Here is a 23,139-nt window from a genome sequence, read left to right on the forward strand (position 1 = left end):
TGTTCCCCGACTACAACGGCCTAGTGAAGGGCCCCAAGGTTGGCGGGCGGGCCTCACTTGCGGGTGCTGTCTGGGAGCCCCCGCCCCGGGCACTCGCTGACTCTATCTTTCTCAGGTCGGTCTTGTCCCTATGTCCCTGGCCCCCAAACCACCTAAAGGAGCCGAAACACCGGCCCCAGAAGCCCTCGAGGAGAAAAGCCGAAGCCGTAGGGCTTCAGACCCGCCGCTCCAGATCCGGGTGGGGTGCCCCGGGGGCGGTTTCCCGGTCCTCTCCGGGGACAAAACTCGGCCCGCGCCCCCGAGAAGCCGGCGCTGACTTCCTCCCTCTCGGAGACCACCCAGCCGAGCGGGTATCGTCGGGACCACCACAGAACTCACCTTGCAGCCCCGGGCAGCAGTCCGTCCGTCAGTCGGTCCCGAATTCTGTCCACACGGAGCGTCTTCCGGCTCCTGCCGGAAGCAGTTCGAGCGCGGGACAGGAAGTTTGGCCGCCCCCACGCACACACCCACTCGCTTGCCTCCCAGCCCCGCGACTGTAGCGCCGAAGAGGGTTCCCGCCCGGTGGCCTCACGCCTGCGCGGGCCAAGCTGGTGGCGCAGGGCTTGGCTCTGGTAGGGTAGGATCTGCGCTCTCCCGCCTCCCACTCATTCCCTCTCGGCCTTTGTAGCTCCGTGGTCTGCGAAGCCCGAAAAAACGGGGTCAGTCAATTCTAGTCGTGACGTCATTGCTTCCCTGCTGCAACGGACGGGGTAGTTTTTCCTGTCAGCTGAGATCAGTACAGGTTGCAGTGGAGGCAAGCGAGAAAGAAAAGATCACTACTTAAACATTTATCACAGTTCTCTGTGATCAGTGAAGAGGACTTTGAAGCTTAAGTGCCAGAGAAGGGAACTTCCAGAATAGTTCTGCATTGCATACCGGGCGGGGTAAAAAATTGAGACTCAGGTGTATAACTTTTTTTGGAATGTGGATTCCTTAGTCTTCGTTCTGTCAGTACATTCGGATGTAAAGAGCTCTCGGATGTCCACAGGGGGCTAGAACCCTTGAGTTTCAGGCTGGATGCCACAACTTAGAGCTTTATGTGTCTGACTTGAGTTTTTGAGATTAGTAATTTTTGAATACTTGCTGGGTCCCAAAGGATGAAGGAGAGACTCAGCTAAGATAGTGGTGTTCCAGCATGCTCAGCCATGTCCAACTCATTTGCGACCCCATGGACTGTAGCCCCACCAGGCTTCTCCAGGCAAGAATACTGGATTGGGTTGCCAGTTCCTTTGCCAGGGGATCTTCCCCACCCAGGGATCAAACCTGCATCTCTTGCATTAGCAGCCAGTTTCTTTACCACTGAGCCACCTGGGAATAAAAGGTATTTTCTAAGTAGGGCGTTTTCAAGAATAGAGACAGAGTTGAAGAAACCAGTAGTTTCCTACACAAAGGATGGTGATTTGAAAAAAAGCAACACCTTTCAAGGGAAGGTTCATTCCTCCCTAGATAAGCCGAGTTTATCTATCCCAGGTGCCTATGGGGTTCTTGTTCAGTTGCTCAGTTCTGTCAGACTCTGTGACCCCATGGCTGCCACGCACCAGGCTTCCTGGTCCTTCACCATCTCCTGGAGTCCACTCAAACTCATGTCCATTGAGTCGGATGCCATCCAACCATCTCATCATCTGTTGTCCTCTTCTCCTTCTGCCTTCAATCGTTCCCAGCATCAGAGTCTTTTGCAATGAGTTGGCTCTTCACATCAGTATTAGAGCTTCAGCTTCAGCATCAGTCCTTCCAATGAATGTTCAGAGTTGATTTCCTTTAGGATTGATTGGTTTGATCTCTTTGCTGTCCAAGGGACTCTCAAGAGTCTTCCCCAGCACCACAGTTCAAAAGCGTCAATTCTTCAGCACTCAGCCTTTTTTAATTGTCCAGCTCTCACATCCTTACATGACTACTAGAAAAACCATAGCTTTGACTATACAGACATTTGTCGAAAGAGTAACATCTCTGCTTTTTAATATGCTGTCTAGGTTTGTCATAGCTTTTCTTCTAAGGAGCAAGCAGTATATTTACTTGGAAAGTGAAAGTGTTTGTCAATCAGTTGTGTCTGATTCTGCAATCCCATGGACTATAGCCTGCCAGGCTCCTCTGTCCATGGAATTCTCCAGGCAGAATACTGGAGTGGGTTACCATTCTCTTCTCCAGGGGAACTTCCTGACCCAGGGATCGAACCCAGGGTCTCTTGCATTGCAAGCAGATTCCTTCCTGTCTGAGCCACCAGGGAAGGGCCTAGCTAGCTCAAGAGACTGGAAATAGAGATGAAGCTCTCTCTGGAGATGAAATAGAAAAGTATATCCAACAGAAAGAACTGAAGGCCACTGAGGTCAACTGGAATGACTGATTACAACACAGTTCCAATCTACACAAAAGTATACTACAGTTTGTAAACTGCTGACCATAAAGCAGCACAACACTCAAAAATCCTCAATTTTACTGTATTAAAGGGTTCATTACAATGAATAAAACAAATGCTCTTATCTAGAGATACATTAATAGGTGCTGAACATTCATGTTTACAACCATTTATTACTTTCGCTCAGTCAGTTCTGTCATTTTTTGAGGCTGTATTGTTTAAATCTTTCATCACTTAAAACTTGAAGTGATGTCTATACCTATTTCTCTTGAAATCTTTGTAACTATTTGACAGGATGCACCTACTAACCTAAAATAAACATAGGCTTTTATCAATACAGACTTGGGTTTTCAGGCTATACTGTGGACTACTTGGCAAAACACAAATAGATCATCCTCTGTAGTAAGTCCCTCCATCAACCTAACCAGTCTCAGTAATTTAACTTATACTACTTCCGACACAAAGCCTCTATTCTACTCCAAAAACTGTTCGATAAGCTCTAAATTTCCCCAAACTCCTGCACACACACACCCTGCCATTAAGTCCCTTTTCCATCAACACAATATGGAAACACCATCCCATTTATTCTTGCACCAAGCTACAGTTCAAGAATTATGTAAAACATTTCTGATTGAATACGTATTTGTAAGTGTCTTTTCAAGCATTCTATTTTAAACAAACATAAAGTTATAAAAACTATTAATTTAAAAAATATTTTGTATGATCTATTAAAGTTACATTAAATCTCCAACAGTTTCTGAATATCTGATATAAATTTCACATAATATTAGTTTTAGCAAAAGAAGGAAAAATAGGTCATGTTGACATCAATCTATTATTGTAAACAATCATAGGATGTAAATATATGATAGTAAAGATATAGGAGTGAATTATGTTGTACAACTAAGAAAATATCCCCTATTATCACATTTAAAGCAAAAACTATCTATACTCTTAAGGGTTTTTTTTTAATGTATCTTGAAATCTTTCAGCAGAATGGAAAGAAATCCATGTATTTCCTTGATGAAGATGTTTATGGAGATTACAAAGAGGTATCTCCTGAAATGCAAACTATCTGCTTTCCGATGTTACCTCCCGTCATCATGGACTGGAATGCAGCTACAAAGAAAAAAAAACAAAAACGAAGTTATCTGACAACATAATGTCACCATCATACATGTGACCAGGTACATATGATTAATGTGAATAATTTCTTTGATGATTTTAAGTACCGAAGGAAACTTTCATGAATAGAAACTGCTAGTAAAACACTAGCAAAGTTACAGGACAAATCAACCCAATTAACATCTTAAAAATGTGTTTTTTTACCCAAACTAAAAATGTTTAATTGGCATCTACATCCATGTTCAATGTTACAGAGTCTGAAGACTACAGCAAAATAAGTATGAGGATAAATGTCAGAAAAAACAATTTTAATAGCTTAAAAAATATTAGAAATCTAATCATAAAGTTTTACTAAATGAAATGAACATCTATCATGTGAGTGAATTTTATATTTCAGTTTGGTAAACACATTAACCAAATACATTAGATTTTTTTCTTAAAAAGGAAAAATTAGCAGTTTGATTTAATTTTCTTCATTTAAAATAAAAGATTGTTGAAATCTGTATGTTAGCCAAAAAAAAAGAAATACTGAAAATCTGCTTAATGTAATCTTATGATTGATGACTTAGAACCATTCAATCTGAGAAAGTTACCTAGAGGCTAGATAACTTTCACAATTCTTACAATTTTTAATAATTATTTATAAAAACAAAGAAATATTTTACAATTTGAAATGAGAAAACAATAGCTCTTAAATACCACTAAGTTGAACTTTCATAGAGTTTAAGATATTTAAGGTTTCACAGGAAAGAAATGTGATTCAAACAGGAAAAAAACAACTGAAAAGAATAATTAAAAGAAAAAAGATAGTATCTGTGCCAAACTGATGTGTATAGTAAATAAATCTACATTCATCTTACCTCCCATGTTTTCCAATCCATTTACCATAGTCTCCTTGATCTGTAAATTGAAATAGGTAGACTTCAGTGTTTCTATTTAATGGTTTGCATTTTTGCAAAAGGCAGCAATATTATTTAGCACTTTCTGTCTAAAAATAGATATTTTTCATTTTATATAGCTACATCAGAAAAGTTTCCTATCAATTGATTTTTAAAATATTAATACAATCCTATTTTCCCACTGTCTAATCTTCGGTTAGTAACATCATATGCTGTACACCCTCTTTTCAAAAAACAAACTATATAAGCACACATACACATACACCTTTGCCTATCATTTGCATGTTTTAAGAACATCTTAGATCAGGGGTCCCTGGACCTGATTGATAACTGCTGATTTTCAACCACAACCAAGAGATCTATCAGAAGGTCCAGGAAGGGCAGGTTGTAGGGTGGTGGAGAGGTACTAAGAAATGCTTAAAAGATTTTTGAGAAAGAACAACTTCTAACACATAGTAATATTCCATAAATATTTGCTAGTGAATATTACAATTTAGAAAAGACAAAAACCTATTCATCTTGTCATATAATCTAAGAAAAGTAAAGTTTAATAAAATTTTAGATAAAGGGAATGATGGGAAGGTTTCTCAATCAGGAGGATTATATTCCTCTGGGAGGTAAAGTTAATTTATGATATTCAGTATACTTTTATTTTAAAGAAACATTTATTATGAAACAAATATTAAATTCAAATAATACAAAAGTATATCAAGTAGCAGGAAGAATGATATTGATCAAGAATAGAAGCAAGTTCTACCTTTAGCTTTCCTTCTTTAAACCATCGACTCAGTTGGAGAATACCAAACTCAAATTTATCCTTATAATTTAACACCAGAAATCTTTCTCTGTAGTGGGGAAGAAAAGGATAATAATCAGAGACTAGGGAGGGAGAAAGCTCATATCAAATCATTCCAGAATTCAAAAACTTGTTAATTACATACAGTCTGGTCAAATACAGCTTTAGGTGCAATTACAAGCATACGTATAGTGGACTTCTATTGTTTTGTCTGCTCAGGATCGACAGTCCCATGTAGTAGTAACACTGTGGTTTTACTTTGTGGGTTGCATCTTTTCCCCACCCTCATGTGATGAAAGCCAGGCCAGTCTGAGCTGATACATATCAGCTTTGGGACTTGATAAAACTGCAAGAAGAGAGCTGTTCTCTTTTTGCTTGGATTGCTAACCTGGTGAAATGTAAGAGCAAAGATAACAGTCATCCTGTTGCTACTGCAAGAGAAGAGTCCACACAGAGCCATGCCAACCCAGAAAAAAGCACAGCCCAGGGTGAAGAAAAACTGAGTCTGGACACCATTATGCAAAACTTTAACCCAGCCAAATCTAAGCCAGCACTAATATTGAACTTCTCAATACATGAACCAATAAATGTCTTCTGCACTTCAGCCAGTATGAGTTGAATTTCTAACATTCACGAAAAAAGATGGACTGAACAGGCGCATTTTTCAAAAAGTTTTCTGCCAGTGAGCTAGTTAACCTAAACCTAAATATTGAACCACCTTAAAATGTACATTTTCAAATTTTATTTAATAGGAAACAATTATATATGAAGAACAATATATTTCATATACATCTGTGATCTTTAAACCAGTTGAATCTGGTAATATGGGGAAAGTGTAGAACATACCTTGTGATGTTTCTTTCTTTCTGGATTGCTTCTATAGCAGGGGGTAGTGGAGGAGGATAAGGCACGTCTTTGTTGTACTGAGAAATCTGACCACATAGGATGATGTGGCTGTTCTGATTCATCTGTTCAGAGAAAACTGATGATTAGACCTTAAGATATACACCTTCCCTGTATTTAATGATCTTATGGCTGCCTCAGTGAAAACCTCCTTGATTCTAGTATTTAATCTTTTTTTTTTAATGGCCGCACCACACGGTCTGTGGAATCTTAGTTTCCGTATCAGGGACTGAATCTGTGCCCTTGGCAGTGAAAGTGCACAGTCCTAACAACACTGTGGGTTAGGACTAAATACTATAAGGAATTCCCTATAGTATTTAATCCCTTAATGCCAATTAATTGATGTTGTTCTAAAGACTCACCCAGTATATGTATCAAAGAGTTTTAATTAGCTAGCAAATAAATCTACCCCAAAGGTTTTTCCAGTAGTCACGTATGGATGTGAGAGTTGGACTATAAAGAAAGCTGAGTGCCAAAGAATTGACGCTTTTGAAATGTGGTGTTGGAGAAGACTCTTAAGAGTCCCCTGGACTGCAAGGAGATCCAACCAGTCCATCCTAAAGGAAATCAGTCCTGAATATTCACTGGAAGGACTGATGCTGAAGCTGAAACTTCAATACTTTGGCAACCTAATGCGAAGAGCTGACTCATTTGAAAAGACCCTGATGCTGGGAAAGATTGAGGGCAGGAGGAGAAGGGGGTGACAGAGGATGAGATGGTTGGATGGCATCACCAACTCAATGGACATGAGTTTGAGTAAACTCTGGGAGTTGTCGATGGACAGGGAGACCTGGTGTGCTGCAGTCCGTGGGGTCGCAAAGAGTCAGACATGACTGAGCGACTGGACTGAACTGAACTGAAAGGAATATAGAGGTAAAAAAATAAGATTTTGGTAATCTGCAAAAGAATTTCATTAGTTGTCATTGTCATTGTTGCTACTTCCATTATTACTGGTGGAGTATTTCTTTGGGTTTAAATAATTTAACCTCAATTGAAAATAATTTTACATATAGTAAAGGACAATGCAGTGTCAATAGCTAATGTTGATAAATTATAAAGCTGTCAATTAAAATATGCAAATACCTGTAAACTATAAAAATCCTTTCCCAACCCAAAGTCAGAGGGTGATGGCTGAGAGCTGATGGTTAGAAGTGAGTTAGAGCTTAGAACTTCACTTGCATAATACAACTGTAATTTTTCACAAAAATAAAGGTGAAAATATAACATTGCTAGCAAAGAACTAAAACTGATGCTCATAGTGCAAATCTGCAAACAAATGGAAACAGCTTCATCAAGCTCTTCTGTATCACTTAATTAGAATACTGACCATCATATTGTTTTTCACCATAAACCCTACAAGTTTATAAAGTTTTTTTTCTTTCTCACTATCAGGTAAAAAGATATCACATCAAATAAAATATAGCATTCAAATTTATAACCAACAAATCAGAAAACCACCTGACTTATCACTGTATCACTGATGTCACCGCCAACATTGTCGAAGTAAACGTCGACTCCAGCTGGGCATAATTTATGGAGTTGTTCTGCAACATTCTCCTCTTTATAATTAATTGCAGCATCGAAGCCCAATTCTGAGGTCAAAAAGAGGCACTTCTCAGGTGTTCCACAAATTCCCACAACTCTGGAACAGCCCAGCAAATGGCCAATCTAGGGGAGAAATTTGTGAAAATTAAACAACGTTCTCTTGTCACAATTGAAGTGTAAAAATGTGAAAATATGCAAGATAATACAAGTACCTATATGAAAGTGTTCATCACAATTTAGGCTTTTGTAAGTCTTTTCAAGAAAGGTAATTTGAAACCAAAAGAACTGAAGAACAGATATAACAGCATTCTTAAAAACATTAAGACTGAATAAAATTAGACTTAGTTTGAATGTTAAAATCTCACAATTTAAAGATGAGCTTATAAAAGGAACACTCAAACCAAAAACATCTCTATCTTGCAATTCAATATTTTTGGGGCCTGTGAGGAATTAAAATCACTATTAAGGTTAAATGTTTGTTTCTGTGGTTTCACAGAAGGCTGCTATTCATAAAATAATGTACTTTATAAAACTGTATCATAATGTTTACTAGTATCTCTGTTGCTGTTGTTTAGTAGTTAAGTCATGTCTGACTCTTTTGGGACCCCATGAACTGTAACTCACCAAGCTCCTCTGCCCATGAGATTTCCTAGGCAAGAATACTGGAGTGGGTTGCCACTTCCTTCTCCAAGGGATCTTCTCAACCCATGGATTGAACCCATGTCTCTGCGTCTGCACTGCAGACAGATTCTTTACCACTGAGTCACTTGGGAATACATTAACCTATCTCTAGAAACCAGTAAGTGCTTTCTTATTTGAAGATATTTTTAAAATATAAATTTATTTTTTCAATTCATGGAATTCCAGACAGGTACTCTGTGATTTTTCTCCTTCATATAGATTAGAGCAATGCTCCAGCATTTACCATGTCATTTTTGGTTAAAAGAGAATAAAATATAAAAAATCTACATTTTTCACATTGTTAAGAAGAGAGTCTAATCATACAATAATATCATTTCTACCAAATATATGTAAAATAACATTACAAATTTGCTCAACTGTATATATTAAACTATATATACAGATCCAGAGATTCAGTTATGACCAGTTTTTTAGAAAATCAGATAATTCTCCAAAAGCTTACCTGCCCAGCCAAGGATCCACAAGCACCAGCAGCCCCACTAACAACCATTGTCTGATTAGATCCAGCAGTTATATGACCTTTTTCCTGTACCCCAATCAAGGAAGTCAAACCAGGCATCCCTATAGCTCCAAGAAAGTATGAAAGGTGTCCATCCACAAGTTGTGGATCTACCTAAAATAAAATATATAAACCTTTAAAAAAATAATATTAGGAATTTCTGTCTTAAGTCAACAAAGTAGAGACAACATATTACTTCATGAATATGAACTCCCCAAACACGTATGTTAAAGACCTAACTCTTTCAGTGTGACTGAATTTGGAGATACGGTTTTTTAAGGAGATAATTAAGGTTAAATGGGGGTATCAGGGAGGGGCCCTAATCTGATAGGACTTAGGGCCTTAGAAGAGAAAGGGCCAACAGAGATCTGTTTCTCGGCAGTTACACAGAAGAAAGGCTGGATGCTGTGTGAGGATACAGGGAGAACAGGGCCATCTGAAAGTCAGGAAGAGAGGCTCCACCAGAAACCAAATTTTCCAGCACCTTGACCTCAGACCTCTAGCCTCCAGAAGTGTAAGAAAATAAATTTCTGCTGTAATAATAAATTTCAGTCCATTGTATTTTGTAACAACAGTTCAAGCAGTTTAAGCGGACTAATAAACAACCCAACATGAACAGTAAACCATTTTTCAGTCTTTCTTGCCAGTGTCTCAAATATATCAAAAGAGAAGAAACACTTCACAGGAAACACTACACAAATCTGGAAGGTTTAAAAATCTCTGAGCAATTTCAGAGTAAACACTTATCTATATAAAAGTCAACTCAAACTCTTTAACAGTTCTCATTACCGATACTTCAAATGTTTCATGAAAATATAAGGAAGGTGTGATACAATTTCTTCTCGTTTAATTACAGAGTAAAATGAGGTGTCTCAGCTTTTCAGTATTTTACACTTATATGTTTACCAGGCCCAATCAATAGTTAATTGTACATCTCTTACATTTTCTGTCTGTTTTCTCATCTGTAACATTAAGGGAAAATGAAAAAAAAATTATATAGAAAGATTCTCTACCATAAAGTTTTATAATACTTTTAGAGATTAAAAATGTAACAAATCACCAAAAGTAATCAAGATTCACCACCTTGATTTGCAATTAAACTGCCACAAAGAAAAAAATGGCAGTTTGTAATCAGTTTTAAATGGCTATCAGTCAAGTCTGATGTGTAGATAAAGGTAATGGAGATATTAAAGTCTACAATATACAGAAAGGTCTACAGTACATTATACAGAAATACGGTGGCTTGGTGGTCTAGTTGCTAAGTTGTGTCCAGCTCTTCTGACGCCATGGACTGTAGCTTGCCAAGCTCCTCTGTCCATGGGATTTTCCAGGCAAGAATACTGAAGTGGGTTGCCATTTCCTTCTCCAGACATAGAAATATATCCTGTAGGTAGCAGTTATTTATTAGTAAAGCCAGGAAAAAAAAAAAACAACCATTGTGAGATAAGTTGTGTTTAGTAAATATCATCTTTCTATCCTTTCTTAATTCATCTTCCTCATTTCGAATACCTACTTCCCAAACATTTTTAAGCTCTCCCCAACTACTCAATTTCCCACTATATCACTATGACAGGGAAAGCTAGAAACTGTTGAATGTTTCTTTTTCACTTCCTACTAAGAAATTTCCAGTTAAACATCGTTTATTAGTACCATTGGTAAAATGATTGTGTAATGTCTCCCATATCACTTATATCTTAACAGCCACCTTTAACTAACTGTAAAAATCTGTAATCATAAAGAATACTAAAATTATATAAAGTTTTTTGCCTTGATCACATTTATTATAAATTTAATTTAAATAATTCTAATTTAATTAAATTTAATGTAATTCTCACATTCACTGGTGAGACAGCTATTGTTTTCATTTTGCACATGAGGAAACTGAGGTTAGAGACATACCGTAACTTCCTTGATGACAGTTATTAGGCTGAATTACATGAAGCTGCCAGTTTTTGTAGGTCAAAGCAGACAAATACTGGTAATTTCACATGACTCAACCAAACAGTAGAAACCGAACTCAAGATTTCTGCCACAAGATAGAATTTCAAGCACAAACCAAATGGATTTCTTGAGTCAAGCGGTAATTGCTTGTTGTTGTTGTTCAGTCACTTAGATGTGTCCAACTCTGCAACCTCATGGACTGCAGCATGACAGGCTTTCCTGTCCTTCACTACCTCTGGAGTTTGCTCAGACTCATGTCCATTGCGTCACTGATGCCGCACAACCATCTCATCCTCTGTCGGCCCCTTCTCCTTCTGCCCTCAATCTTTCCCAGCATGAGAGTATCTTCCAATGAGTCAGCTCTTTGCATCAGGTGGACCAAGTATTGGAGCTTTCCTAGGAAAGTTTTCAAGTATTTAACTATAAAGGGCATTCTGGTTCTTAGTATAAAGCATTTTTTGATGCTTATAGCTCAGGTTTTATTTTAGACATGTAAAATTTGAGAATTAAATATGGAAAACAACATCATTCATTGGCAATCTAAGAACTGTCATAAATAGTTACAGCCAACAGTGGAAGAGGAATAAAGGCTTTTCACATTCTGACAGCTATCTAAAAAGAAAACATAGGCTTTTATTTTGTCCCCTAAAAAAAAGCAAACAAAACCAAACACCAAATGCACAAAGAAGGAATAACAAGAGAGAAAAATCAGCTACTTTATATTGTACATCACCTTTTCAAGGATATTGCCATCCAGAATAACCTTGGTTTGCCAGGGCCAATAGAAGGAAGTCACAAAATCGCCTTTCGTAAAATTTGTGTGTTTGCTTTCTTCTATAATCCCAACACCTCCACCATCAACCACCTGAGACAGCTGCCAAGGTGTTATATAGTCACTGCCAGTGTCTTCATTCATTCTACAACGCTAAAAAAAGAAACACAGATTGGGATACTTCTGTCTGATAATACTGAACCAGTTTACTTATTTACCCATTGACTAAAAGAAGTATATAATTCAGTAATATTAAGTACAGTGTTAGCCAAACAAAACTCATCTTAATTTCTCTCTTCCTTTCAGTTATTTGTTATGCTGAAAAAAACAAGAAGTGAAATTTAAAAAGAATTTAATGAACCTAGAGCCTATTATACAGAATGAAATAAATAAGAAAGACAAATATATATTAACACATACACATATATATATATATATATATATGGAATCTAGAAAGATGGTACTGATGATCCTATTTAGGGGGCAGCAAAGGAGACACAGATGTAAAGAACAGACTTACAGTCACAGTGCGGGAGGGAGAGGGTGGGATGACTTGAGAGAGTAGTATTGAAACACATATATTATGATATGTAAAACAGATAGCTAATGGGAATTTTCTGTAAGATGTAGGGAACCCAAAGCCAGTGCTATGTGATAACCTGGAGGGATGGGATGAGGAGGGAGGTGGGAAGGAGGTTTAAGAAGGAGGGGACATATGTATACCTCTGGCTGATTCATGTTGATGTATGGCAGAAGTCATCACAATATTGCAAAGTAATTATCTTCCAATTAAAAATAAAGTAAAAAAGAATTTAAGGAGCTTTCCTGGTGGCTCAGTGGTAAAGAATCTACCTGCCCATGTAAGAGACAAGGGTTTGATCCTTGGTCCGGGAAGATTCCACATGGCATGGAGCAACTATGCCTGTGTGCCACAATTATTGAGCCTGTGCTCTAGCGCCCAGGAACAGCAACTATTGAGCCCACTTACCACGGCTGCCGAAGCCTTCAGCACCCTAGAGTCCGTGCTCCACTACAAGAGCAGCCACCGCGATGAGAAGCCTGTGTACTGCAACAAACAGTAGACCAACACCCTGCCGCCCCACACCACAACTCCCCTCTAACCCTGCAACCAGAGAAAGGCTTTGGGCAGCAACAATGAGCCAGCACAGCCAAAAATGAATTAATAAATGATTTTTTAAAGTATTTGAGAGGATATGTGTAGCTTCTATGCAAATTCTATGCCCTTTTAAAAAAAAGAATTTACATTCTAAAATTAGATTGTGGTAAAGACAACTTTGTGAATGAACTAAAAACTACTGAAGTATACATTTTAAATGTGTGAACTGTATGACATGTGGATTGTGTGTGTGTTAGTAGCTCAGTCATGTCCAACTGTTTGCGGCCCCATGGACTATATCCTGCCAGGCTCCTCTGTCCATGGGGATTCTCCTGGCAAGAATACTGGAGTGGGTTGCCCTTGCCTACTCAAGGGGATCTTCCTGACCCAGGGATCGAACCCATGTCTTTTATGTCTCCTGCATTGGCAGGCGGGTTCTTTACCACTAGTGCCACCTGAGAAGCCCCTCTTAAATAATTTTATGTCTTATATGCTAGCATAATACAAGATTCTGTGTCAATGGGTTGTAGCAAATTAGGTACTCTGACATGTTGCTGATAGTATTATAAACCATCCATTTTTAATAGAAAACAGACTTGCAACATATAGACCATAATACTACTCATTTCTTCAGTTGAGCAATACTGCTTCCACAATGGAAATAACCCAAAAGAGAAATGAAACAATTTTTATACAGCTGTTCATCAAACTTTAGACCAAGTACTACATCATTCCCCCTAACTTCAGATTGATGTTCTCTTTATTTAAAGACAAAGTATCACCACAGTACCACACCTTTCCATAGAACTAGGGCTAAAGACTTCTCTGGGAGGCAAGTAAGGCTTTCTTCCTCTCTGTGGCTCATTCTTTCCTCTCTTACAGAGGCCAAGATGTATAAGCCTACAGTGTGGTCCAGGAGATGGAAGAGAAAGAAGGCTGCTCCATCAAGGGGCCCTACATGGTCTGGTTTAGCTCACCAGGGTAAAAGACCACATGGCATATTGATGCCAAAGCTCCTGTGGGAATATACTACACTTCTGCTTGTGTGCCCCTCCCATATATCCTTTTAATTTTTTTTTTAAGATTTAAAAAGAAATGATTTATTTATTTTTGGCTGTGCTGGATCTTCATTGCTCCACAGGTGCTTTCTCCAGTTGCAGAGAGTGGGGGCTACTCTTTCGTTGCGGGGTGTGGGCTTCTCACTGCGGTGGCTTCTCCTGTTGTGGAGCACGGGCTCTGGCACATGTGGGCTCAGTAGTTGTGGCGCACGGGCTTTAGTTACCCCAAGTATGTAGAATCTTCCCAGACCAGGGATGAAACCCATGTCCCCTGTATTGGCGGCAGACTCTCAACCACTAGACTACCAGGAAAGTCCCCATATATTCTTCAAAGCAAGTATAGCAGCCATTGGATACTGGCCACACCAAGTACCTGATTCTTAAAGCTAATCGAAAAAGTGGGAAGGAGTATAGGTAAGTGAATGATGTCAATAAGATAAAATGTTATACAATCAGCAAAATAACATTTGGACTAATTTCTCATATGAAGATATGAATATAAAACCACAAACATGAAATCAAAATAGTATATACATATTAAATATAACCATCTAAAATGTAATACATACACAGTGATTAAAATCAGTCATAAATTTGGAATGATATAAAATTTCAATAATTTAATGCTCAGCAGATTCCTTTTTTCCCTTTAAAGATGCTTATGTCCTTTTTTGTTAAAGAATACTTTTTAAAAAATATTTATTTGGCTGCACCAGGCCTTAGTTGTGGCATGTGGGATCCAGTTCCCTGACCAGGGACTGAACCCAGGCTCCCTGCAGGAAGCCTCAGAGTCTTAGCCACTGGATCACCAGGTAAGTCCCACTTTTTTTTTTTTTTTTAAGAACAGTGTCTAGTGAAAGCAACCAAAGTAATTTTCTTCCTTCCTTTAATTCATATTTAATAAACACTTATGCTAGTCACTGGAGATACAGGGATAAATAAGACCTCTATTTTAATAAGTTTTTATTAGGGAAGACAAACATCTGATAACTAAATAATTATTAATTAAAACTGGGATACATGCTGAAGGTCAAGGTATTTTTGAGAAAATCTAATAGAGAGGAATAGTCTGAGGGTTAAGGATGATTTGCCAAAGTAAATCTCTTTAAAGCAAAAGCAGGCTTCTAGGGAATAAGAGGAGTTGGTCAGGTAAAGAGAAAGGAAGTTTTTAGATATGGAGGCTTGTTTTCATTTGTACCCAAAATTTTGGGGTTTTTTATTATTATTGATCTATTTATGTCTGTGTTGGGTCTTCATTGCTGCATGCTGGCTTTTTCCAGTTGTGGTAGCTTCTCTTACTGCAGAGTTCAAGCTCTAGAGCGTGGGCTCAGTAGTTGTGGCACCTGGGCTTAGTTGCCCCGAGGTATGTGGGATCTTCCTGGACCAGGGATCAAACCTGTGTCTTTGTACTAGCAGGCAGAGCCACCAGGGAAGTTCCCAGAATGTTGTTTTAATCAGTTATTATAATATGACAGACTTAGATACAATTGCCTTGAAAGAAGAACTTATTATAACACCCTAGAGAAAAGGCATATCATATCACACAGGGTCACATGGGAAAGCACCAGAGTTTGGAGGCAAAAGCGGGGAGAGGACAGCATGGCCCACTCTTTATTGGGGCTTCCAGGAAAAGGAGTGGGTAAAGTAGGATAGGCAAGCTTGGGTACATTAGAATTGGACAGACTGAATAACTTCAGTGGACTCTGGCTCATGGATATGTTCCTAGTTGTCTGGCACCTAGCCCTTGGGTGATTTAGGGCGGGGTAGAAATTTTGATGTGGTATATGAGAGTTAGAGGAAGGAAGTGGCTGGAAATATGGGATTTAAGTTGATTGGTTTACATATGAAAGGTATGTCCCACGAAAATCGTTTATTATCTCTAAAACTCAGCTAGCACTGGGAGGGGCAGTCTCTCCAGGATTAGCAAGGCTCCTAAGATGTCAAAGCATCATAAAATACAGAAAATGATTTTATGATAAATCATAAAATACAGAAAGACATGATTTTGGCCTAAGCCAAAAGGTGTACCGGTGTGTTATACAAGAATGAAATTCAGCAAGGTGAGAGTCAAAGGGTATGGAGAGGCTGGGCAGGCAAACAGGGGCTAGAGTCTTAGACCATGTCCAGAAAGTTAATCTTTCAGTTCAGTTGAGTTCAGTTGCTCAGTTGTGTCCGACTCTTTGTGACCCCATGAATTGCAGCACACCAGGCCTCCCTGTCCATCACCAACTCCTGGAGTTCATTCAAACTCATGTCCATCGAGTCAGTGATGCCATCCAGCCATCTCATCCTCTGTCGTCCCCTTCTCCTCCTGCCCTCAATCCCTCCCAGCATCAGAGTGTTTTCCAATGAGTCAGCTCTTCATGAGGTGGACAAAGTACTGGAGTTTCAGCTTTAGCATCATTCCTTCCAATGAACACCCAGGGCTGATCTCCTTCAGAATGGACTGGTTGGATCTCCTTGCAGTCCAAGGGACTCTCAAGAGTCTTCTCCAACACCACAGTTCAAAACCATCAATTCTTCAGCGCTCAGCTTTCTTCACAGTCCAACTCTCACATCCATACATGACCACTGGAAAAACCATAGCCTTGACTAGATGGACCTTTGTTGGCAAAGTAATGTCTCTGTTTTTCAATATGCTATCTAATTGGTCACAACTTTCTTTCCAAGGAGTAAGCATCTTTTAATTTCATGGCTGCAGTCACCATCTGCAGTGATTTTGGAGCCCAAAAAAATAAAGTCTGACACTGTTTCCACTGTTTCCCCATCTATTTGCCATGAAGTGATGGGACCAGATGCCATGATCTTCGTTTTCTGAGTGTTGAGCTTTAAGCCAACTTTTTCACTCTCCTCTTTCACTTTCATCAAGAGGCTTTTTAGTTCCTCTTCACTTTCTGCCATAAGGGTGGTGTCATTTGCCTATCTGAGGTTATTGATATTTCTCCCAGAAATCTTGATTCCAGCTTGTGCTTCTTCCAGCCCAACGTTTCTCATGATGTACTCTGCATATAAGTTAAATAAGCAGGGTGACAATATACAGCCTTGACGTACTCCTTTTCCTATTTGGAACCAGTCTGTTGTTCCATGTCCAAACTGTTGCTTCCTGACCTGCATACAGGTTTCTCAAGAGGCAGGTCAGGTGGTCTGGTATTCCCATCTCTTTCAGAATTTTCCACAGTTTCTTGTGATCCACACAGTCAAAGGCTTTGGCATAGTCAATAAAGCAGAAATAGATGTTTTTCTGGAACTCTCTTGCTTTTTCCATGATCCAGCAGATGTTGGCAATTTGATCTCTGGTTCCTCTGCCTTTTCTAAAACCAGCTTGAACATCTGGAAGTTCACAGTTCATGTATTGCTGAAGCTTGGCTTGGAGAATTTTGAGCATTACTCACTAGCATGTGAGATGAGTACAATTGTGCGGTAGTTTGAGCATTCTTTGGCATTACCTTTCTTTGGGATTGGAATGAAAATTGACCTTTTCCAGTCCTGCGGCCACTGCTGAGTTTTCCAAATGTGCTGGCATATTGAGTGCAGCACTTTCACAGCATCATCTTCCAGGATTTGAAATAGCTCATGGATGCAAAAAGCCTTAACAAAACAGTAGTAAAAAAATCTAGCAACATATCAAAGGAAAGGAACTACACAGCAGGACCAAGTGGGATTTTTCTCCCAAGAATGCAGGATTGGTTTAACATCTGATAGTCAATTAATATAATAAACCATATCAATGGATTAAAAGACAAAAATCACACAATCATTTCAATGGAAGCAGAAAAAGCATATGACAAAATCCAAATCTCCCTTTTGGAGGAGTTAATGGGGATTTTATTGTTTAATGGGCACAGAGTTTCTGTGATGATGAACCACCAGGCTCTACCATCCCTGGGATTCTCCAGGCAAGAACACTGGAGTGGGTTGCCATTTCCTTCTCCACATGCATCTTACCACAATAAAAATTATCCAATGCCCCTTGATGATAAAAAACAATCAAAAAACCAGGAATAGAAGGAAATCTCCTCAGCCTAGATAAAGGGCATCTAGAAAAATCCCACAGCTAACAACAAGCTTACTGGTGAAAGACTGAATGCTTCTCCCTTAAGATCAGGATCAAGCAAGGATGTCCATTCTTGCCACTTACAACACTATATTCGAGGTTCTAAGTCAGGGTAATAGGCAAGAAAACGAAACAAAAAGGATCCACTAGGAAAGCAAGAAATAAAACTATCCATGTTTATAAAGCCTAAGTTCATGTGCCTGATGGCTTCTCAGCTGTAGACCTAGGCAACATATAACTTCTTTTCAATAAACCTCCTTTATGTGGAAGTAGCATCAGTGAGTTTGTTCCTTTCAAAAGAGACCTACTGGAATTAAGAGCTTGTACAGAGTCTGAGAGGATTTCCCATCTTAATTTACTATCTCAAGTTTTACTTAGTACTAGGAAGTGACCTGGACTTTTGAAAGACACTGACTAATCATGCACTACTATTATGAAAACATTCCTTCTGTAACATTCCTTAATACCACCAGTGAATAAACACAAAGGTAATTTGTAATTTACAGGTATCAAGATATATTGCTCAAATATTTATTAATCATGAGGATTATACAATAAAATTCAGATGTGGGACCTCCCTGGCGGTCCAGTGACTAAGACTCTGCAGTCCCAATGCAGGGAACCTGGGTTTGATCCCTGGTCAGGGAATTAGATACTGCATGCTGCAGCTAAGATCCAGCTCAGTCCAAATAAATAAATAAATATTTTTAAAATAAAAATAATAAATATGTTTTAAAAATAAAATAAAATTCAGATGCAACATGAAAAAGTATGGATATAAAATTACTTTCACAAGGCCACAAAACCCTGATTCTTACCATGTAAGGATCCACAGAAAGATAAAGAGTTCTGACTTGTACTTGTCCTTCATTGACACAATCTGGTAAATTTACTTCTTCTACTCGGAAATTTTCTGCCACTGGATGACCATTTTTTCCTAAAATATTAGACAAAAATATAAAATCAAAAAGGCACTTTCCCATAGAATTCTTATTCTTTACATGGTCACTCTGGGACTTACAGCACTCCCTAAATACACACATGAATAAATCTATTGCTTTGAAATTTCTCTATAGCTCAGCATAAATACTTCAAATAGTTTCAACTGCTCTTGGCTTTCTCCAAGAAGTTCCTTTGGCATGTTGCTGTCAATGTCAAAATCTTTTTTAAGGTGATAACAGGTAAATCACCTCATCTGTCACAAAATTATAAAAGGATTTCAAAAAGCCAAAAAGCACAGCCAGCTTTTTTTTTAACTAGGAAAATAAAAATTTACAAGGTAGCAGAAACACCACATTAGCCAAAGTAAACTGGTAAACTATCCTTCCTCATTTTAACATGAAAACAGAAACTTAAATGAATATAATCAAAACTTCCTATTCATTTTTTTCAAATTTATTTATTTATAATTGAAGGATAATTGCTTTACAGTATTGTTTTGGTTTCTATCAAACATCAACATGAAAAACTTCCTGTTCATTGAATCATCAAATTTCTAAAACGAAAACGGAATTCGGACATTTTAATCTAATTGCTCTCTTTCTAAAACTGAGAAAAGGTAAGTGTCTTCCCTAGGCCCCACGCTAGGTAAACATCAAAACCAAGGGAGCATAGGCCCAAATCTCTTAGGTTACTTCCACACCTAAGCTTCTGTGGTTCAGGTTAGATGTCGGGTAGCTGACTTATGATGCAACAGGTCAGTGCTTTTCAAATAAAACAGAAAAGCACATCTTAAGAATCAGTATTACATGTTATAAACAAAAAACAAAAGCCAAATATATTTGTAATACAATCTTCTAAATATTACAATAACTTTAAAATACCTTATTTCTTCAACAAGTGGCCTTGATAATTATTTTAAAAATGATAATATTGTTTAAAGAATTTCCTCTAAGATCTCAACTAGCGTTAGTATCTTCCTTCCTTCATTTACCACGTCGACATTATATTATTACTTTTTGTTACTCCATTTGCATTAATAATTACTAAAGACCACAGCTGTTCAGACAAATACAGACAAATACATACCAGGTCTGGAATTCAATACCACTCTTTGTACAATCATCACCTTGTTTGCACAGTGGTCTCACAAGACTTCTGTATAAAATAACTCCTATAAACAGAAACGTTTTAAGTCACAAGAAAGTAATGATATATTCAACAATTTAAAAGCTAAAAAAAAAAGTGCACTTGTGTTTCTGAATGAGGAAAGGAAAAATCATATTTAGGATCCAAAAAAGTTTATAGTTTCCTGTCAGAGTTTGCCTCCTAAACCAAGTATGTCAAAGAGACTAAATCTAATTAGAATATTTGGCTAACGGGACAAATTTACTGAAGATTGAGTGGAACAAAATGTTTTGGCCTCATAATTCAAGCACACTCATCTTCATGTCTTCATGATTAAGGCTCCTACTGTGGCTTGATTAAAAGAAAACAATATGATATATTCCTCTGGAGTTAGCCAGTTAATCTACTGCTTAACTGAGATGTAACCACATTTTCAAAAACTCTTTATCAAAATGGAAATTTCTTAATAGTTTTGCTGATCATAAAAGTAACATATCAAAAGCATTTTAAAATCCTCACCTTCTAGGAAGTTATGTAACAGAGGATGGCTAAGTAAATGAAAAAAAGATCAATTTATTCTGGGTTTACAATTGAACTAATGAAAGAAGTAAAATGATGTTCGAGTGCTGGCACTATCTGACTTGGACCTTCTTCCTTTATCCATCACTAAAAATGAACAGACTGTTAATGTCACTCTGTGTGCCAAGGACTGTTATGCTATGAAATATACATACATATATGCACATACATGCACATACATATTTATATAGTATTTAATATATTTAACAATTCTATTAGATGTTTTTATTATTATCCCCAACTTATAGATGAGGAAAATGAGTCTTAAAGGGTTTAAGCACTTTTCTAAGGTGGTGCTGTATGCATTCTGTTTCATCACAGCAGTAACTCTATAATGTCTTATAGGGCTAAATATATTTTTTAAAGAAAATCTTCTGTTGACTCACCTTGTGTATAAATTACGCAGGGGTTAAAAAAACAAAGTTTTCCATCCAAAGAAAACTGACCTTAAGTGGTGTTTAACAGCACCATGATAGCTAAATTTTCAACCAAAGGAGTCTTTTCAAATGAGGTTTCGTATCTGTCACCCTTTTGTCTAATTACTTTCAATGTATGCTTTATTACTTCAAATGATGCACACGGTAGACTTGTCTAAATATTGCTTATCAGCATGAAAAGTAAACTACTAGTCTTTCCCTCTGTGATTCATGGGGTCGCAAAGAGTCAGACAAGACTGAGAAACTAAACTGAACTGAACTGAACTGAGTCTTTCCCTCTGTATTAAATTTTTCAAGTGCCAGGTGAAAAATGGCAACTTTTTTCAAGTGAAGAAAGTCTTCAAGTGCCAAACACAATTAACTAATGTAGGATAATTGTGCAGTATCTCTCAATAGCACAACAAACACATTTAAAACATAAAGATATTTAGTTACAAAATTAAAATCTAAAATATGATACACCAGCTCTAGATCTGAAAGGAAGGGTGGTGGTGGTATTAAATTCACCCCAAATAGGAGAAAAACGTAAGTCCTCATTGACTGACATCAAGCAAACCATATTCGCCAGGTATGACATTAAGTAGCTTCTTAATTGGTGGTAAACAATATTCCCTGGTGGTTCAGGCCATAAAGAATCCACCTGCAATGCAAGAGACCTGGGTTCAATCCTGGGGTTGGGAAGATCCCCTGGAAGAGGGCATGGCAACCCACTCCAGTATTCTTGCCTGGGGAATCTCCATGGACAGAGGAGCCTGGCGGGCTACAGTCCACCGGGTCACAAAGAGTCGGACACAACTGAGCGACTAAGCACAGCACAATATTCCAAAATAATACAAGATCAATTATCAATGGAAAAATTCTAGCACCCCTCAAAAAGAGAGTGTTATCTGAATGTCTACCTTGCAGCCTAATATAAGGGGAAGGGCACTGAAACAGGAAGAGCAGATTACATGTCCGGCTTCTAATCACTTGGGATATGGGGAAAGCTCCTTCTCTCAGCCTGTTTCCTGAATGTTCTTAAGTGCCAGGACTAAGGACTTAATAGCCACTGGCTCCTTTAACCCACCACCCAACGACGCTCTGAGGACAGTACTGTTACAGTTCCCATTTTATAGACGAGGAAAAGGAGACACAGAGGTTGAATAACTTGCCCATGATCACACAACTGATAATGAAGACACTGCATGTGCTAAGTCGCTTCAGTCCTGTCCCACTGTTTGCGACCCTATGGACTGTAGCCGGTCAGACTCCTCTGTCCAAGGGATTCTCCAGGCAAGAACACTGGAGTGGGTTGCCATTTCCTTCTCCAGAGGCTCTAACCAACCCAGGGATCAAACCCAGGTCTCCTGAATTGCGGGCGCTTTCTTTACTGACTGAGCCACCAGGGAAGGCCAGGTGCCCATTAAATATCTGCTAAATAAACGTCCCAAGGGCACCTTAGACACGACTCTGGCCAAACTTGAAGTGGCTTTTGTTGTTCAGTCGCTCAGTCGTGTCCGACTCTGTGACCCCACGGACTGCAGCAAGCCAGTTGCTTACTACCAACAATTATTTTTTAAAAAGGAAAAAAGAAAAAGCTCTGCTTCTCCTCAAGCATTCCCTATCCCAGTGACCTAGACAATGATGCCAGCGTCTCGGCAGCCCCGGGAGGAAGCCGGGAGTTCCTCCCGGTCAGTAAGGGGCCCGTCCCTGTTCCTTGATCCTCCTCCCCCGGAAGGCTCGACCCACACGCGGGAACCCCACCCTTAACAGCCCCGGCCCGCGGCCCCTAGCGCCTCACTCACCGCTGACGAGCTCGGGAGGAAGTCTCGCGCGTTTTGCGGAAATCTGCAAGGGTCTAGCCGGGCGACCTCTGCCCTCTGGCCGCAGTACGCAGGCGCACGGCTAGACCTCGACCGTTCACCTCCGTTCCTGCCCATGGGCGGGCTTTCGGAATTTAGGCTGGAACGGTGCGGAGATCTGGAAACTAGTCACATGTGTGGGCGAAGTGTATTAATAAATCAACCGGGATTGGTGCCCTGTGGCTGCCCCTATTGGCAAGACACAAGGAACAAACCGTTCATCCTTGACCAGTGGGTTCATTTCCAGCAGGCCCTAGAAGGAATTTTGTTTTATGGATTTCTCCCTGAGCCTTGGATTGGAAAATCACAGCCAGTTCACAGGCCCGACAAGTCTACCCTTCTTTTTATAGACTGAGGAAACAGACTCAGAGAACTGCTGTGATTGGATCATCTACCTTTCCGCTGGTTAGGG

General features: G+C 38.9%; 2 protein-coding genes across 7 annotated transcripts in view; both read right to left on the bottom strand.

The window, feature by feature from the left end:
* The window catches only part of ZNF410 (zinc finger protein 410), a 43,002-nt gene extending 42,370 nt beyond the window's left edge, over positions 1 to 632 (bottom strand). Inside the window, exon 1 of one of the 4 annotated variants that reach the window (XM_018053986.1) lies at positions 379 to 632. The gene's annotated coding sequence lies outside the window, so the exon portion shown is untranslated. The remainder of the gene's footprint in view (positions 1 to 378) is intronic. The other 3 variants (XM_018053985.1, XM_018053984.1, XM_018053983.1) reach the window with 3 other exon arrangements.
* Positions 2,456 to 22,809, bottom strand: PTGR2 (prostaglandin reductase 2). Of its 3 annotated transcripts, XM_018053987.1 has the most exons (11): positions 22,671 to 22,809; positions 21,432 to 21,526; positions 19,832 to 19,916; positions 18,622 to 18,740; positions 11,536 to 11,727; positions 8,805 to 8,975; positions 7,574 to 7,783; positions 6,059 to 6,180; positions 5,174 to 5,261; positions 4,378 to 4,417; positions 2,456 to 3,511 (listed from the first exon to the last, which is right to left on the bottom strand). In XM_018053987.1, exons 3-11 carry the CDS (start codon positions 19,866 to 19,868, stop codon positions 3,435 to 3,437), a joined length of 1,056 nt encoding a protein of 351 aa, XP_017909476.1. In that variant the 5' UTR covers positions 19,869 to 19,916; positions 21,432 to 21,526; positions 22,671 to 22,809; the 3' UTR covers positions 2,456 to 3,434. The 3 variants fall into 3 exon arrangements, with proteins under 3 accessions (XP_017909476.1, XP_005686114.1, XP_005686116.1); XM_005686057.3 differs by lacking the exon at positions 21,432 to 21,526 and having other exon boundaries at positions 22,671 to 22,808; XM_005686059.3 differs by lacking the exons at positions 21,432 to 21,526; positions 22,671 to 22,809 and adding an exon at positions 20,836 to 21,292.

The sequence above is a fragment of the Capra hircus genome, chromosome 10, assembly GCF_001704415.2.
Source record: "Capra hircus breed San Clemente chromosome 10, ASM170441v1, whole genome shotgun sequence".
NCBI lineage: Eukaryota > Metazoa > Chordata > Mammalia > Artiodactyla > Bovidae > Capra > Capra hircus.